The sequence below is a fragment of the Macaca mulatta genome, chromosome 12, assembly GCF_049350105.2.
Source record: "Macaca mulatta isolate MMU2019108-1 chromosome 12, T2T-MMU8v2.0, whole genome shotgun sequence".
Classification (NCBI taxonomy): domain Eukaryota; kingdom Metazoa; phylum Chordata; class Mammalia; order Primates; family Cercopithecidae; genus Macaca; species Macaca mulatta.
In genome coordinates this window covers 56,503,591-56,520,193 of record NC_133417.1, presented here as the reverse complement: position 1 = coordinate 56,520,193, position 16,603 = coordinate 56,503,591, and the positions used below count along the sequence as shown (strand labels likewise).

The 16,603-nt window shown below is 42.0% G+C and overlaps 1 protein-coding gene across 50 annotated transcripts in view; it reads left to right on the top strand.

The window, feature by feature from the left end:
• Positions 1 to 16,603, top strand: part of NEB (nebulin) — a 225,846-nt gene that overhangs the window by 145,090 nt on the left and 64,153 nt on the right. For all 50 annotated transcript variants that reach the window (XM_077956975.1, XM_077956985.1, XM_077956984.1 and 47 more), the window contains exons 102-114: positions 1,065 to 1,172; positions 1,276 to 1,389; positions 2,133 to 2,330; positions 2,730 to 2,834; positions 3,520 to 3,624; positions 3,724 to 3,828; positions 4,129 to 4,236; positions 9,740 to 9,853; positions 11,065 to 11,262; positions 11,587 to 11,691; positions 12,315 to 12,419; positions 13,245 to 13,352; positions 15,730 to 15,834. In XM_077956975.1, the coding sequence (XP_077813101.1) occupies positions 1,065 to 1,172; positions 1,276 to 1,389; positions 2,133 to 2,330; positions 2,730 to 2,834; positions 3,520 to 3,624; positions 3,724 to 3,828; positions 4,129 to 4,236; positions 9,740 to 9,853; positions 11,065 to 11,262; positions 11,587 to 11,691; positions 12,315 to 12,419; positions 13,245 to 13,352; positions 15,730 to 15,834 (1,578 nt within the window). The remainder of the gene's footprint in view (positions 1 to 1,064; positions 1,173 to 1,275; positions 1,390 to 2,132; positions 2,331 to 2,729; positions 2,835 to 3,519; positions 3,625 to 3,723; positions 3,829 to 4,128; positions 4,237 to 9,739; positions 9,854 to 11,064; positions 11,263 to 11,586; positions 11,692 to 12,314; positions 12,420 to 13,244; positions 13,353 to 15,729; positions 15,835 to 16,603) is intronic.

The window sequence follows — 16,603 nt, the reverse complement described above, 5'->3', positions numbered from 1 at the left end:
TAATCATGCATCAGCATCTCTAGCCAACAAGAGGAAAACTTGCTCTCCAAAATTTCATTCAGTTAATTTAAAGGAGGCCGATGGTGCGCACGTGTGGCCTGGGAAAGAATCTTTGCCAGTTCTCTCCCTGTGTACAAATTTCTTGTCACTTTTACTAGGACCATAGATATAGTCAACTCTTATAAAATGCCTAGAGTCAGCCGGGCATGGTGGCTCACGCCTGTAATCCCAGCACTTTGGGAGGGTGAGGCGGGTGGATCACCTGAGGTCAGGAGTTCGGGACCAGCTTGGCCAACATGGCGAAACCCCGTCTCTATGACAAATACAGAAATTAGCCAGGTGTGGTGGTGCATGCCTATAATCCCAGCTACTCGGGAGGCTGAGACAGGAGAATCTCTTGAACCCAGGAGGCGGAGGTTGCAGTGAACCAAGATCACGCCACTGCACTCCAGCCTGGGGGACAGCAAGATTCCGTCTCAAAAAACATAAAAATAAAATAGGCCAGGCGCGGTGGCTCACGCCTGTAATCCCAGCACTTTGGGAGGCCGAGACGGGCGGATCACGAGGTCAGGAGATCGAGACCATCCTGGCTAACACGGTGAAACCCCGTCTCTACTAAAAAATACAAAAAAAAAAAAAAAAACTAGCCGGGCGAGGTGGCGGGCGCCTGTAGTCCCAGCTACTTGGGAGGCTGAGGCAGGAGAATGGCGTGAACCCGGGAGGCAGAGCTTGCAGTGAGCTGAGATCCAGCCACCGCACTCCAGCCTGGGTGACAGAGCGAGACTCCGTCTCAAAAAAAAAAAAAAAAAAAACAAAAAAAACATAAAAATAAAATAAAATAAAAAATAAAATAAAATGCCTAGAGTCTGTACGTTTGATTTGCAATAAACCAAATAACTGCCCTGTTCTAGGTAGACACACTAACGGCTATAGATAAAGATTTTAGCCTTGCCTCGAACATACGTTTCACCTTAATTTAACCAACTCTTTTAGTGGTATCTGAAAGAAGTTGAAAGTTTTCTTTTGTAAGAAATGTATTGTTGCCATGTATTTCTTTGTTCTAGATACTGTATAAAGGGGCATGGGAGGGCACCAAGGCCTATGGCTACACCCTGGATGAGCGCTACATTCCCATTGTTGGAGCCAAGCATGCTGATCTGGTGAACAGTGAGGTCAGTATGACCTTTTCCTCTCCTAAGTTTGAGAGTCTTTACTGGGGATCAAGGGACTGGTTAGGAAACTCCAGCGATTCTCAATGTTGAACCCACTTTACAGCTTAAATACAAAGAGACATATGAGAAGCAGAAAGGTCACTACTTGGCTGGAAAAGTGATCGGTGAATTTCCTGGTGTGGTTCACTGTCTGGATTTCCAACAGATGAGGAGTGCGGTAAGTAAACGTCCACTTTAACACGGGATTTGTGCCCCGTAAGTGTGTTGTCGTGTCTGCATATTTGTAACTTGCCCTTTGGTTCAGGTTAGCTGGGAAATGGAGTAACATAGAGTCCTTCCTGCCAGTCAGCCTGTGGACTCTTAGTGGCTGTGTGCTTCTTCCCTGCCACTTTCTCCCTGACTATTAAACACTGTGACTGCTTTGTGTTAAGAAAAGGAAAAAGCATCAGGGTCACTATTTACCCTGTGTTATAAAAGGATGGGAAATTTCAGGCCAGGTGCAATGGCTCATGCCTGTAATCCCAGCACTTTGGGAGGCCAAGGCAGGTGGATCACCAGAGGTCAGGAGTTTGAGACTGGCCTGGCCAACATGGTGAAACCTCATCTCTACTAAAAATACAAAAATTAGCTGGGCATGGTGGCGCATGCCTGTAATTCCAGTTACTTGGGATGCTGAGGCATGAGAATTGTTTGAACCCAGGAGGCAGCAGTTGCAGTGAGTGGAGATCACACCATTGTAATCCAGTCTGGGCAACAGAGCAGGACACCATCTCAAAAAAAGAAAATTAAAAAAAAGGATGGGAAATTTCAAAAGAAGAAGAATATATTAAAGTATAATTTTTTTAACCTTAGTTTATTCTAGAGATACTGATCTAAATGGGAAATAAGGATCTAAAAGAGATTGATCTGAATAATTTACATTTAAATCCCTTTCTTATTTTTGTCTTTAAAACATGTTAGTTGAACTACAGAAAACATTATGAGGATACCAAAGCAAATGTTCATATCCCCAATGACATGATGAATCACGTGCTGGCTAAAAAGTGCCAGTACATCCTCAGTGACCTGGAGTATCGACACTATTTCCACCAGTGGACGTCTCTTCCGGAAGAACCCAATGTTATACGTGTCCGAAACGCCCAGGAGATCTTGAGTGATGTATGATGTCCTTTCTGAAGCTTGACTTAGCTACAGTTTCCATGACTCTGTCTTGGCTACCCCCCAACCCTGGCTGCCATGCTCCCGTTGTCGCTGTATTCATAAATCTTGCTGCTTCTCAACACAAAGTGGCATGAGTAACCACTTTTTGGTATAAGAATCCACCCTAAGCCATTGGACACATGTGTTAAATATTTAATTGGTTTAACACTAAACTCAGACTTTGATATTGCTCTCAAGCTTCTTTAGGCTTGGGAATTAAAGACCTTCCAGCTGGTGAGAGGCCTACCCTATGTCTTCTAAGCAAGAAGCACAGCCAGCGGCTGACAGGAAATTATCAAATGCTCAATTGTAAATTCAGAATATCTTCCATATTTCATTGTTCTCTCTTTCTTGCAGAATGTGTATAAAGATGACCTGAATTGGTTGAAAGGCATTGGTTGCTACGTTTGGGATACACCCCAAATCCTCCATGCCAAGAAATCATACGACCTTCAGAGTCAGGTGAGCCACCTTCCTAGAAGGACTGGCTCTCCATGGGTCATCAGAATCCATGGTGGTGTCAGTGGGTTCATGGGCAGGCTGAGAAAGCTGCTGTAACAGTGTAGGCTCTAACTGACCAAAGCCCCTCCTCTCCCAAGCAAAGCTCTTCTAGTGGCCCGCTCTGGGGTTGGATCTTCCCAGTCTGAATCTCTCCTTTGGTTTAAGGCAGTGCACATTCATAACAAAAGTTTATCTGGGAGGTGTTTCCTAGTGGACTACTCTCAAGCATCTGTACCTTAGTTGATCAGGTTAACTTGCAGAGAGTAGGAGGTAGAAGTATCCTTTGATTACAGGTAGACAAGTTTTGGAGGAAAAAAATCAGTATCTGGAAGACTTTTCAGCATGTGGTTCAGCTCTGATGGGGCAGTTGTAATAGAATGTTGAAAGTGAGGGGCTGCTGTCAGGGATGGAGGATAGGCATGGAAAAGGCAACAAAATGGCCAAAATCTCGACCCCAGTCTTGGTCAAGAGAAACTATTCATTCTGGCAGCCATACAAAGTCTGCAGGACTCTAGAACGCCAGCCTGTTTGTTAGGATTAAAGCAGAAATCCAGAAATAAAGGCACATCTAAGTTGGCACATGCAGCTAAAACTGATAACAAACCTGTATGTTACCATTTGTGGTGACTTTTGTTTTTCTTCACAGCTACAATATACAGCAGCAGGTAAAGAAAATCTACAGAACTATAATCTGGTCACAGACACACCCGTCTATGTGACTGCTGTTCAGAGTGGCATTAATGCCAGTGAGGTGCGTCTTCCTATACTCCTCTTCCAGGGACAAACTATTTCTTGTCTTTATGTATTTTCGAACAACAGAGGTAAATAACCTATTGTTGCTTGTCTATAGGTGAAATATAAAGAAAATTATCATCAGATTAAGGACAAATACACAACAGTTCTGGAAACAGTGGATTCTGACAGAACCAGAAACCTGAAGAATCTTTACAGCAGTGTGAGTTGAGTTTTTTCCCCTTCCTATATATGAGCCACCTTTCCCCCTTCTGAGACAGGAAGAGAATAAATGGGATGGACACTCTATCACCAAAGGCTTTTCTATGGTTTCCTGGACCTTCAATCCTACTTTACCTCATAAAATTCTAGTAGGTACAATTAAATAAGCCCCACCTCAAAAGGAGTCCTGGGAGTTAGTAGGGAGTGTGTGAGAAGGACAGAAACAGAAGGAAAACCTGCTACTCAGAAGCCAACCAGATGCATTTTCCCATATTCACAAGAAGGTCTTTAATTCCTGCAGAACCTGTACAAGGAGGCCTGGGATAGAGTGAAAGCCACCAGCTACATCCTGCCTTCCAGCACCTTGTCCCTGACACACGCCAAGAACCAGAAGCATCTGGCCAGCCATGTAAGTCAAGCAAAAACATGACAGCTTTCCCACCCTCCCCTGCTCTCCACTCCAAGAATCTTTCAGGCTGATTCATGCGTTGTCGAGAAGTACCCCTGGCATTCCAGTGGGCATGTCCAGGAAATAATTCCAAATGCTCAGTCATTAGAGTCTATGTACTCACTGCCTCTCTCTCTCTCTCTCTCTCTCTGCTGCCTGGAGAGAATCACAAGCACTCGCAAGGAGGACAGGATGTGACCTTTCAGGCTGCCTGTCTGCACATGATAATCTCTGCTAAAGCCAGAAGTAAGGATGGGCTGAAGACATAATACAACCTACAAAAATAGACTTTTTCAATAGAATTACATGGATGTAGGGCAAAAATAAACCAGTGAATATGATAACTGGTTATTATACCATCCCCAGTTAATATAAATTATTTTATAGCAATGAAATAGAAAACATTTTAAAAATGTTTAATTCTCCTTTTTTAAGTAGAACTTTTCTTAGATATAAACATAATTGTAAAAAAAAAAAAACCCTAAATCTCATGATCTGTTTAAATATAGCAGAAGGTCATACGTCCTCTAACCATTAATGCTCTTGAGTAAAACCTTTTTGTGTGTGAGTGTTTTGTTTTGGTTTCTTACACTTCAAGTTCTGGGGTACATGTGCAGAACATGGAGGTTTGTTACATGGGTATACATGTGCCATGGTGGTTTGCTGCACCCATCAACCTATCATCTACATTAGGTGTTTCTCCTAATGCTATCCCTCCCCTAACCCCCTATTCCCTGACAGGACCCAGTGTGTGATGTTCCCCTCCCTGTGTCCATGTGTTCTCACTGTTCAACCCCCACTTATGAGTGAGAACATACAGTGTTTTGTTTTCTGTTCTTGTGTTAGTTTGCTGAGAATGATGGTTTCAAGCTTCATCCTTGTCCCTGCAAAGGACATGAACTCATCCTTTTTTATGGCTGCATAGTATTCCATGGTGTATATGTGCCACATTTTCTTTATCGATTCTATCATTGATGGGCATTTGGTTGGTTCCAAGTCTTTGCTATGGTGAAGAGTGCTGCAATAAACACACGTGTGCATGTGTCTTTATGGTAGAATGATTTATAATCCATTGGGTATATACCCAGTAATGGGATTGCTGAGTCAAATGGTATTTCTAGTTCTAGATCCTTGAGGAATCACCACACTGTCTTCCACAATGGCTGAACTAGTTTACAGTCCCACCAACAGTGTAAAAGTGTTCCTATTTCTCCACATCCTCTCCAGCATCTGTTGTTTCCTGACTTTGTGATGATCGCTATTCTAACTGGCGTGAGATAGTGTCTCATTGTGGTTTTGATTTGCATTTCTCTAATGACCAGTGATGATGAGCATTTTTTCATATATTTGTTGGTCACACAAATGTCTTCTTTTGAGAAGCATCTGTTCATATCCTTCGCGCACTTTCTCATGGGGTTGTTTTTTTCTTGTAAATTTGTTTAAGTTCTTTGTAGATTCTGGATATTAGCCCATTGTCAGATGGAGAGACTGCAGAAATGTTCTCCCATTCTGTAGGTTGCCTGTTCACTCTGATGATAGTTTCTTTTGCTGTGCAGAAGTTCTTTAGTTTAATTAGATTCCATTTGTCTATTTTGGCTTTTGTTGCCATTGCTTTTGGTGTTTTAGTCATGAAGTATTTGCCCATGCCTATGTCCTGAAAGGTATTGCCTAGGTTTTCTTCTGGGGTTTTTATGGTTTTAGGTCTTTTGTGTAAGTCTTTAATCCATCTTGAGTTAATTTTTGTATAAGGTGTAAGGAAGGGATCCAGTTTCAGCTTTCTGCACATGGCTAGCCAGTTTTCCCAGCACCATTTATTAAATAGGGAGTCTTCTTCCCATTGCTTGTTTTTGTCAGGTTTGTCAAAGATCAGGTGATTATAGATATGTGGTGGTATTTCTGAGACCTCTGTTCTGTTCCATTGGTCTATATATCTGTTTTGGTACAAGTACCATGGTGTTTTTATTACTGTAGCCTTGTAGTACAGTTTGAAGTCAGATAGTGTAATGCCTCCAGCTTTAGTTTTTTCCAATTCTGTGAAAAAAGTCAATGGTAGCTTGATGGGGATAGCATTGAATCTATAAATTACTTTGGGCAGCATGGCCATTTTCATGATATTGAGTCTTCCTATCCATGAGCATGGAATGTTTTTCCATTTGTTTGTGTCCTCTCTTACTTCCTTGAGCAGTGGTTTGTAGTTCTCCTTGAAGAGGTCCTTCACATCCCTTGTAAGTTTGATTTCTAGGTATTTTATTATCTTTGTAGCAGTTGTGAATTGGAGTTCACTTGTGATTTGGCTCTCTGTTTGTCTGTTATTGGTATATAGGAATGCTTGTGATTTTTGCACATTGATTTTGTATCCTGAGACTTTGCTGAAGTTGCTTATCAGCTTAAGGAGATTTTGGACTGAGATGATGGGGTTTTATAAATATACAGTCATGTCATCCACAAACAGAGACAATTTGACTTCCTCTTTTCCTAATTGAATACCCGTTATTTCTTTCTCTTGCCTGATTGCCCTGGCCAGAATTTCCAACATTATGTTGAATAGGAGTGGTGAGAGAGGGCATCCCTGTCTTGTGCCAGTTTTCAAAGGGAATGCTTCCAGCTTTTGCCCATTCAGTATGATACTGGCTGTCGGTTTGTTATAAATAGCTCTTATTATTTTGAGGTTTGTCCCATCAATAGCTAGTTTATTGAGAGTTTTTAGCATGAAGGGCTGTTGAATTTTGACGAATGCCTTTTCTGTATCTATTGAGATAATCATGTGATTTTTGTCATTGGTTCTGTTTATGTGATAGATTACATTTATTGATTTGCATATGTTGAACCAGGCTTGCATCCCAGGAATGAAGCCAACTTCATCATGGTAGATAAGCTTTTTGATGTGCTGCTCAATTTGGTTTCATAAAACAGTATTTTTTTGAGGATTTTTACATTGATGTTCACCAGGGATATTGACCTAAGATTTTCTGTTTTTGTTGTGTCTCTGTCAGGTTTTGGTATCAGGATGATGCTGGCCTCATAAAATGAGTTAGGGAGGATTCCCTTTTATTCTGTTGTTTGGAATAGTTTCAGAAGGGATGGTACCAGCTCCTCTTTGTACCTCTGGTAGAATGCGGCTGTGAATGCATCTGGTCCTGGACTTTTTTTCGTTGGTAGGCTATTAATTACTGCCTCAATTTCAGAGCCTGTTATTGGTCTATTTAGGGATTCAACTTCTTCCTGGTTTAGTCGTGGGAGGGTGTATGTGTCCAGGAATTTATCCATTTCTTCTAGATTTTCTAGTTTATTTGTGCACAGGTGTTTATAGTATTTTCTGATAGTAGTTTGTATTTCTGTGGGATCAGTGGTGATATCCCCTTTATCATTTTTTATTGCATCTATTTGATTCTTCTCTCTTTCTTTATTAGTCTTGCTAGCGGTCTATTTTGTTGATCTTTTCAAAAACACAGCCCCTGGATTCATTCATTTTTTTGGAGAGTTTTTTGTGTCTCAATCTCCTTCAGTTCTGCTCTGATCTTAAGTTATTTCTTGCCTTCTGCTAGCTTTTTGATTTGTTTGCTCTTGCTTCTCTACTTCTTTTAATTGTGATGTCAGGGTGTTGATTTTAGATCTTTCCTGCTTTCTCTTGTGGGCATCTAGTGCTATAAATTTTCCTCTACACACTGCTTTAAATGTGTCCCAGAGATTCTGAGTTCAAGTCCTGGATATCCTTGTTAATTTTCTGTCTGGTTGATCTGTCTAGTGTTGACAGTGGGGTGTTAAAGTCCCCCACTATTGTTGTGTTGCAGTCTAAGTCTCTTTGTAGGTCTCCAAGAACTTGTTTTATGAATCTGCGTGCTCCTGTGTTGGGTGCATATATATTTAGGATAGTTAGCTCTTCTTGTTTCATTGATCCCTTTTCCATTATGTAATGCCCTTCTTTGTCTCTTTTGATCTTTGTTGGTTTAAAGTCTGTGTAAAACCTTTAATTGTAAAATTCCCTGTAACCTTTATTGTAATTCTTAGCCCCGTTCTCCTTCAGAAAAATTAGAGACTTTATCTCTTAATTGTGAACATTTTACGTAACACTTTAAATCAGCATTTCTCAAACATGTTTTGACCAGGGCTCACAGTGGGAAATTTATTTTTTATTTCAACTTCACATACACACATACACACCCCTGAAGTTTATGTGAGTTTCTTCTGGCACAAATATCTCACAGAAGAGCAGTGACTGCTAGACTAGAGACAGTGCACTCTGATCATTTCCATTCTGTTCTACTCATTTAAATGCTAGTGACTCAGTAAATTGATTTCACTACTCTACTGGACTTACAGATGCACAGCTTAGAAATAAACTTCATTAGACAGTCTATGGAATTATTTGATTTTTACCTGGAGGAAAAAGTAAGGTATGTGATTTTACCCAGGCCCAACTCTATTTGGAAGACCGCAAAAAGGAGCAAACTTTTCATTTTGGAAGAAAAGTTTTATAGATAAGATTTAAAAAGCTCAAAAGAGGCTTTTTCCTTGAGTCATGAACAAAATTACAGAGGCAAGATTCTTGGCAAGTTGGTTTTGGAGCAAGGTAAAACATAGAGAAATTAATCCTTTAAAAGAAGTATTCTGACCTTATTTTAGGAAAAAGCTTTTTGTGTGTGTGTGTGTGTGTGTGTGTGTGTGTTTTTAAAAGGGTGTCTTTACATTCTATCATCTTTGAAGCTGAGAAATAGATTAGATGTAAGACGCTGATTTTCTGTTTTGGAAAAATCTGGAAATGTTGGTTGGTCTACAGTCAATGAAGAGCATTGCTAGAATACTGATACAAACATCTCTCTTTTGTTACAGAGGTGCCAGTCTCGGAGTTGTGGAAGAATTATTTTATTATTGTGTGCTATGAGATTGGATCTTAGTCTCTGTCTTAACCTGGGTTTATATAATCATGGAACACCAATTAATAAGCACCATGGCTTAAGAACTAATTGTTATCCCACAGAAGTTGATTGCACTGTATTTTTGAAAGCCTTGTAGAAACTGAAATCCAAGGATTGTGTCTTCTTAGCAGCAGACTTTTCAGTTATTAAAAACAAAGATATTCCTAAGCACAGTTTTAATCTTGCACTCATGCCATTACCACAAGAGAATATTTTAAATTACATAATCTTTAAAATGAATTGCTTGTAGTAGCAGTAAAAGTACTAGTATTGGTATAGGAGTTTTGAAAATAGCAACTAAAATTTCATAGTGCTCTACGGTTTCAAAGTACTTTTGTTACAGTCTGATTTCAGCCACATGATAACCTCGTGGCAGGTGCTACTGCTCTATCTCTCTCTACAGTTGGGGAAATGAGCTCAGAGAAGTGGTGTCCCCAGCGCTGGGTGGATCTCAGAGTCGAGTTTTCCCGTTAAGTCTTAGGCTGGTTTAACAATATAAATCCATTGCGCTCTAAAACTCTTTCTTCCTTTCTACTTTTTCTCTATAGGTCAAATATCGGGAGGAATATGAAAAGTTCAAAGCTCTTTATACGTTACCAAGAAGTGTTGACGATGATCCGAACACAGCACGGTGCCTCCGAGTTGGCAAGCTTAACATCGATGTAAGTACAGCCATGCGCCCCTTAACGACTAGGATACATTCTGAGAAACGTGCCGCTCGTTATGTGATTCCATTGTCGTGCTAACATCATAGAGTGCACTTCCACATACCGAGATGGGATAGCCTATTGCTCCTAGACTACAAACCTGTACAGCATGTTACTGTACTGAATACTGTAGGCAACTGTGACACAGTGGCAAGTATTTGTGTATCTAAACATGGAAAAGGTACAGTAAAAACACAGCATTATAATCTTTTGATTGAAACATTGTTATGCAACACATGAGGGTAACTCCAAAGACCTTACTTCAAATTTAAGTCAAGTAAAATAGTCATGTATTATTATTACTATTTTTTTTTTTGAGACGGAGTCTCGCTCTGTCGCCCAGGCTGGAGTGCAGTGGCGCAATCTCGGCTCACTGCAAGCTCCGCCTCCCAGGTTCACGCCATTCTCCTGCCTCAGCCTCCCGAGTAGCTGGGACTACAGGCGCCCGCCACTGCGCCCGGCTAATTTTTTCTATTTTTAGTAGAGACGGGGTTTCACCATGGTCTCGATCTCCTGACCTTGTGATCCGCCCGCCTCGGCCTCCCAAAGTGCTGGGATTACAGGCGTGAGCCACCGCGTCATGTATTATTAATAGGAACATTTCTTCTCCTCTCCCCCACCCCCGGCCTTTTTTTTTTTAAGACAGGTCTCACTCTGTTGCCCCAGCTGGAGGGCAGTGGTGCAATCACAGCTCACTGCAGCCTCTACCTCTCGGGCTCCGGGAATCATCCCACCTCAGCCTCCTGAGTCACTGAGTCTACAGGCATGCACCACCACACCCAGCTAAGGTTTTAATTTTTTGTAGCGATTGGAATCTCGCTATGTTGCCCACTCTGGTCTCAAACTCCTGGGCTCAAGCGATCCTCCTGCCTCAGTCTCCCACAGTGCTGGGATTGCAGGTGTGAGTCATCGTGCCCAGCCTGAACATTTTCTATTTACCAACGCATATGACACTGACTGTGCACATGTAAAGAAGCTACATATTATTTCAGCTATAATGCTTTATTTTAATTTCCCCTATTAATCTATAGAAAATGTCAGAAAATACCAGTCCCCACCCTGCCCCCAACTGTTTGCTGTGAGTTGGTTAGCCTGACTTCTCATGTATGGCCGTGATGCCTTGGCACAATTTCCTGTATAACTGGCATGTGATTTTAACTTGACAGCGCTTGTACAGATCAGTTTATGAAAAGAACAAGATGAAAATCCACATTGTGCCCGACATGGTAGAGATGGTTACCGCCAAGGATTCTCAGAAGAAAGTCAGCGAGATTGATTACCGCCTGCACCTCCACGAATGGATTTGCCACCCCGACTTGAAAGTCAATGATCACGTCAGGAAAGTCACAGATCAGATCAGTGATGTAAGCCTGTGACTTAAGAAGGACCCCTCCACGGCCCCGCCCCACGGCCCCACCCAGAAGAGCAGCAAACTCACGCATTTCTTTACCTTAGCCTTTTCCCACTATTTCTTCCCTATATGTCCATGTGTCTGACTTGACTTCGGTGCTGTCTCCGGAAGCAGGGCTCTGTGTACCCATGTTTCTGTGGCTCCCCTGAGCCTCTTTGCATAATGCCTTTGCTCCTCATTCCACAAAGGCTTCTGAGTCTAGAATGTACCTGTTTTTAGAGTTTAAGTTATTATGGTCAATTTTTTTTTTCTGATCCTCTCTATCAAAACCCTCTAGATTGTGTACAAGGATGACCTCAACTGGCTGAAAGGCATTGGTTGCTACGTCTGGGACACTCCTGAAATCCTCCATGCCAAGCATGCTTATGATCTACGTGATGATGTGAGTTTGCTTTGTTTTGTTCTTTAGTATATTTCCATCTCTCCATAGTCTAGAGTTAAGTGGGGGTTATGTAAAATAGGGACATTGTCACAGGCCAGCTCTGGGGGGTGGCTGAGCTGGAGAAAGATGCTAGGAGCAGAGCAACCATCTCTCAGGAAGGCATATGGCATTCTTATTAAACAGTGCAGTCCGGGTACGCCATCGTCTCTGATAGAGAAGGGACCACCGGCTTCTCTTTCTACATTTTAAGCTATTTTGGATATATTAACAAGCATTTAATTGCCATTTTAGGAAAGTGTCATTTGTTAGCATTTGCAATGCTATAGACAAGCTCTATTTGTAAAGAGAGGATTTTCCAGGCAAATTAAATATTGCAATGAGGATTTCAGTAAGAAAGCTTAAACTTTCCTAGAAGAGTAGTTATCAAGTGTCCTAGAAGACTCTAGAAGCCCCATATAAGTGTTGGTTACACTGTTATAAAATTCAAATGCATCTCGGTCTGTTGAATAAGTGCTGATGAATGTAAATCTCATGAGTTAAAAGCAACCAAGCCCTCTATGAAAACCAGCAGTTTCAAGCATAAGGAATGGTCCAACATGGGTTTGTTTTCTTCCTCTCGGCAGATCAAGTATAAAGCTCACATGCTGAAAACAAGGAATGACTATAAGCTTGTCACAGATACACCAGTCTACGTGCAGGCTGTCAAAAGTGGGAAACAGCTAAGTGACGTAAGTGCTCTCTGGGGAAGTTAAGTGGACAGTAATAAAGGCAGGGCCACCACTCAAGCAGAGGTGGCAAAAACCATAGACCAGGCAGTGCCACGTCTTTTCTAACTAGGAAACCAGAGTTGGTGCGTTTGAAAGCACTGAAGATGCTGCTGGTGATTGTTTCCTGAAACCTGATGCATTCAAGCAGTTTGCTTGGGCGGAGCTGTAGGTGATCTGAGTCTATGAAGTAACTTTGTGCCTTAGCGCTTCCAGCATTGTTTTTTGTGCCCTGTGTCATAGCAAGTTTATTTCCGTCTAGGCCATTTAATAAATTAGAGCCAATTATGGTAGAATAAGCAGCAAGCAGGCTCTGGAGTTAGAGTTGTGGAGTGCAGTCCCGCCTCTACCACACATTATCTATAAGGCTTATGAAAAGCACTTAATCCATCTGAGCCTCCCATTCTGATGCATAAAATGGGGACGTAAGGAAGCACCCACTATGACACCTGATTCACAGCAGGCAGGACAGGCACAAAGCTGCTCTTCTTTATTAACTCCACAGGTCGGTAAGTCAATATCAAATCCTGCCAGTGAGTGCAAACATTGAGACCTATTATTTTGGAACTTCTAGTGGTAAAATGCCCACCCCTTCTCTTCTTATGCCTGGGCCATCTCGTCTCAGTGTGATCATGTGTCCACACCCTGGCTCTGATCCTATTGGACAAGTCACAGTAATATGTCAGATGAGTTCTCCAGGCAAAGGGAAGCAGGCTACCGTTATTTTTTTTTAAAGAGGGACCTGGGTTCCCATTCTCTTTGTTTCTAACAATGCTTCTTTTGCACCAGGCTGTCTACCACTATGACTATGTGCACAGTGTCAGAGGCAAAGTGGCTCCAACTACCAAAACCGTGGATCTGGACCGGGCCCTTCATGCATACAAGCTCCAGAGTTCGGTAAGCAGTGAGAAGTTGGTAGTGCCCAGCAGAAATCCATTCCATCAGCTCACCTTACCTTGTGTAAATGCTGTTCCATTCACATGAGGTGAAAAAACAAAAACACAGAGCATAATCTGTCTTCCCTCCTAGCTGCCAGGATCCCCCTATGGAGCAATCAAACTACCATAAATGGGCATGTTTTAGCAATATTTACAGGTTACAAAGAAGAAAGCCAATATACCTTCTCTGCTTTCAAAAAGCTGAAAATCAAGATGACAGAGACAAGGCCTGTAACCTCAATAAAAGAGGAACTAGAAATTGTGGCTGGAATTCAGAAGAGAAAGAACCTGGATCCCACCTGCATATTTAACCTGCCTATTCTATGTTACCCAGTGGTGCTGATTTGGTCTCAACTTTTCATGCTATTTCTCATCTTGAATATTAAAAATAATTTTGGGCCAGGTGCAGTGGCTCACGCCTGTAATCCCAGCAATTTGGGAGGCTGAGGTGGGCAGATCACCTGAGGTCAGGAGTTCGAGACCAGCCTGGCCAACATGGTGAAACCCCGTCTCTGCTAAAAGTACAAAAAATTAGCCAGGCATGGTAGTTTATGACTGTAATCCCAGCTACTCGGGAGGCTGAGGTAGGAGAATCGCTTGAACCCCGGAGGCGGAGGTTGCAGTGAGCCGAGATCGTGCCATTGCGCTCCAGCCTGGGCAACAAGAGCAAAACTCCATTTCAAATAATAATAATAATAATAATAATAATAATAATAATTGTGGCCCAGCATAGTGGCTCATGCCTGTAATCCTAGCACTTTAGGAGGTCACGGCAGGCGGATAGCTTGAGCCTGGAGTTGGAGACCAGCCTGAGCAACATGGTGAAACCCTGTCTATATAAAAATACAAAAATAAATAAATTAGCCAGGTATGCATCTGTGATCCCAGCTACTTTGAGAGGCCCAAAATAAATTATTTTATTTATTTGGGATAAATCCAAAATAAATTATTTATCCCAAAAATAAATTAGAGTGGCATGCATCTGTGATCCCAGCTACTTGGAAAGTTGAGGTGAAAAGATTACCTGAGCCCAGGGAGGTCAAGGATGCAGTGAGCTGTGATGGTGCCACTGCACTACAGCCTGGGTGACAGTGTGAGACCCTGTCTAGAAAATAAAAATAATTTGGTTTTTCATATTTTAAATGTAATTCTTTTTTTTTTTTTTTTTTCCTTTTTTGAGACAGAGTCTCGCTCTGTCACCTGGGCTGGAGTGCAGTGGCCGGATCTCAGCTCACTGCAAGCTCCGCCTCCCAGGTTTACATCATTCTCCTGCCTCAGCCTCCCGAGTAGCTGGGACTACAGGCGCCTGCCACCTCGCCCGGCTAGTTTTTTTTGTATTTTTTAGTAGAGATGGGGTTTCACCGTGTTAGCCAGGATGGTCTCGATCTCCTGACCTCGTGATCCGGCCTCCCAAAGTGCTGGGATTACAGGCTTGAGCCACTGCGCCTGGCCTTAAATGTAATTCTTAATCCTAAACTCCAAGAGACAGAGTATTTAAGGTCACAGACAGACACTCCTCCCTGTCCTCCCTTTCTGCCATGAACATGTGCATCCTGACCTCTTCATGGCCTGATGTCAACATACTGTGTTTGGAGGAGGCAGGAGAGGGTAATACAAACATGTGCCTGGCTATATCTTGGTGATGGCTTGCATATCATCATCACCTGAGGACGGAGTAATGGCAGAGGTGACACTTGGTTACCTGTCTTCTCTGCATTTCCCAAATTCTTGCTAGATGCCATACAGCCAACTGGGCATATGTTCAGAAGCATCGAGGAATTACTTTTTTATTTATTTATTTTTGTTTTTTGGAGACAGGGTCTCCTCTGTCTCCCAGGCTGGAGTGCAATGGTGCAATCACAGCTCACTGCAATCTCAAACTCCTGGGCTCAAGTGATCCTCTCACCTTAGCTTCTTAAGTAGCTGGGACTACAGGTACACGCCACCATGCCTGGGTAATTTTTTAATTTTTTGGAGAGGTGAGATCTTGCTATGTTGTCCAGACTGGTCTCAACTCCTGACCTTAAGCAGTCCTCCTGCCTTGACCTCCCAAAGTGTTGGGATTACAGATGTCAGCTACCACACCTGGCCAGGAACTACTTTCAATAAACCATTTCACTCATTGTTCTATTTTTCCAAAACAATAAGTGAAGAGTAATCTGACTCATTTTATGACTCTTAGAATGTATTTAATTCTTTCCTGAAATCAATTCAGTGAGCATAAGTATATTAAGTATCTAGTCAAAAACCTAACATGAGCGATATGTGATTTGTTAAGCTCAAATCACTTACTTGATGCCAGATGTCATTTAACCTGCTCTTCCTCATTCCGGCAGAATCTATACAAAACCAGCCTGCGCACCCTGCCCACTGGATATAGACTTCCAGGTGACACTCCTCACTTCAAACACATCAAGGACACCCGTTACATGAGCAGTTATGTGAGTAGTCTCCTCCTCATTGAGATGGGTCTGAAGGTGGGGTGGCAGGAGACTCATATTAATTAATAGCCTGTCCTAATCCTCCAGTCACACCCTAGAGGTTCAACCTGATAGAATGATGGGAGCTGGAGAGGAGAGACAGACATTTTTGAGGGGTGCTGTGGAATTGACCACTTCTGCAATTCAGCAGTGCCTTGGTAGCCCTGTGGGTTAGAACAGGATGTTCGTGGGAGCCTTGGCTAAGGGCCCATGGCTGTCATGATGCCTCTACTTCTGCTGAATTTGCACAGATGCACCCTGAATTATCCCAAGCCATTTACTGGAAATGCAACTTCACACACACACTACTGAGGTGTGGTGATAGTATTGTCTTCCTTCTGCTATGTTTCACTGCAGAAGATATAACATCTTTGGAAGTATATTATATATATGTGTGTGTGTGTATGTGTGTATATCTATATATATATATAGATATGATAGATTTAATAATCTAACACCTAATTGTATTTTCTAATTTTCTAGCCACATTGGGGCTAAAAATATAGATTTTCTTTGGCATTTTGCACACCTCCCTACAAACAGATTTCACCTAGGCGAGGTCGAATTTTATTCTTTTCTGGGCCTGGTTTTATTTTACAAGACATAATTTTCAAGGCTTGGATTAATATTGAAATTTTGTCAATGACTTTTCCTCATACTTAATCCTTAAAAAGAGCAATTTTTCAAATAAAGATGACATCTCTTTTCTATTTGCAGAAATGTAATGTCG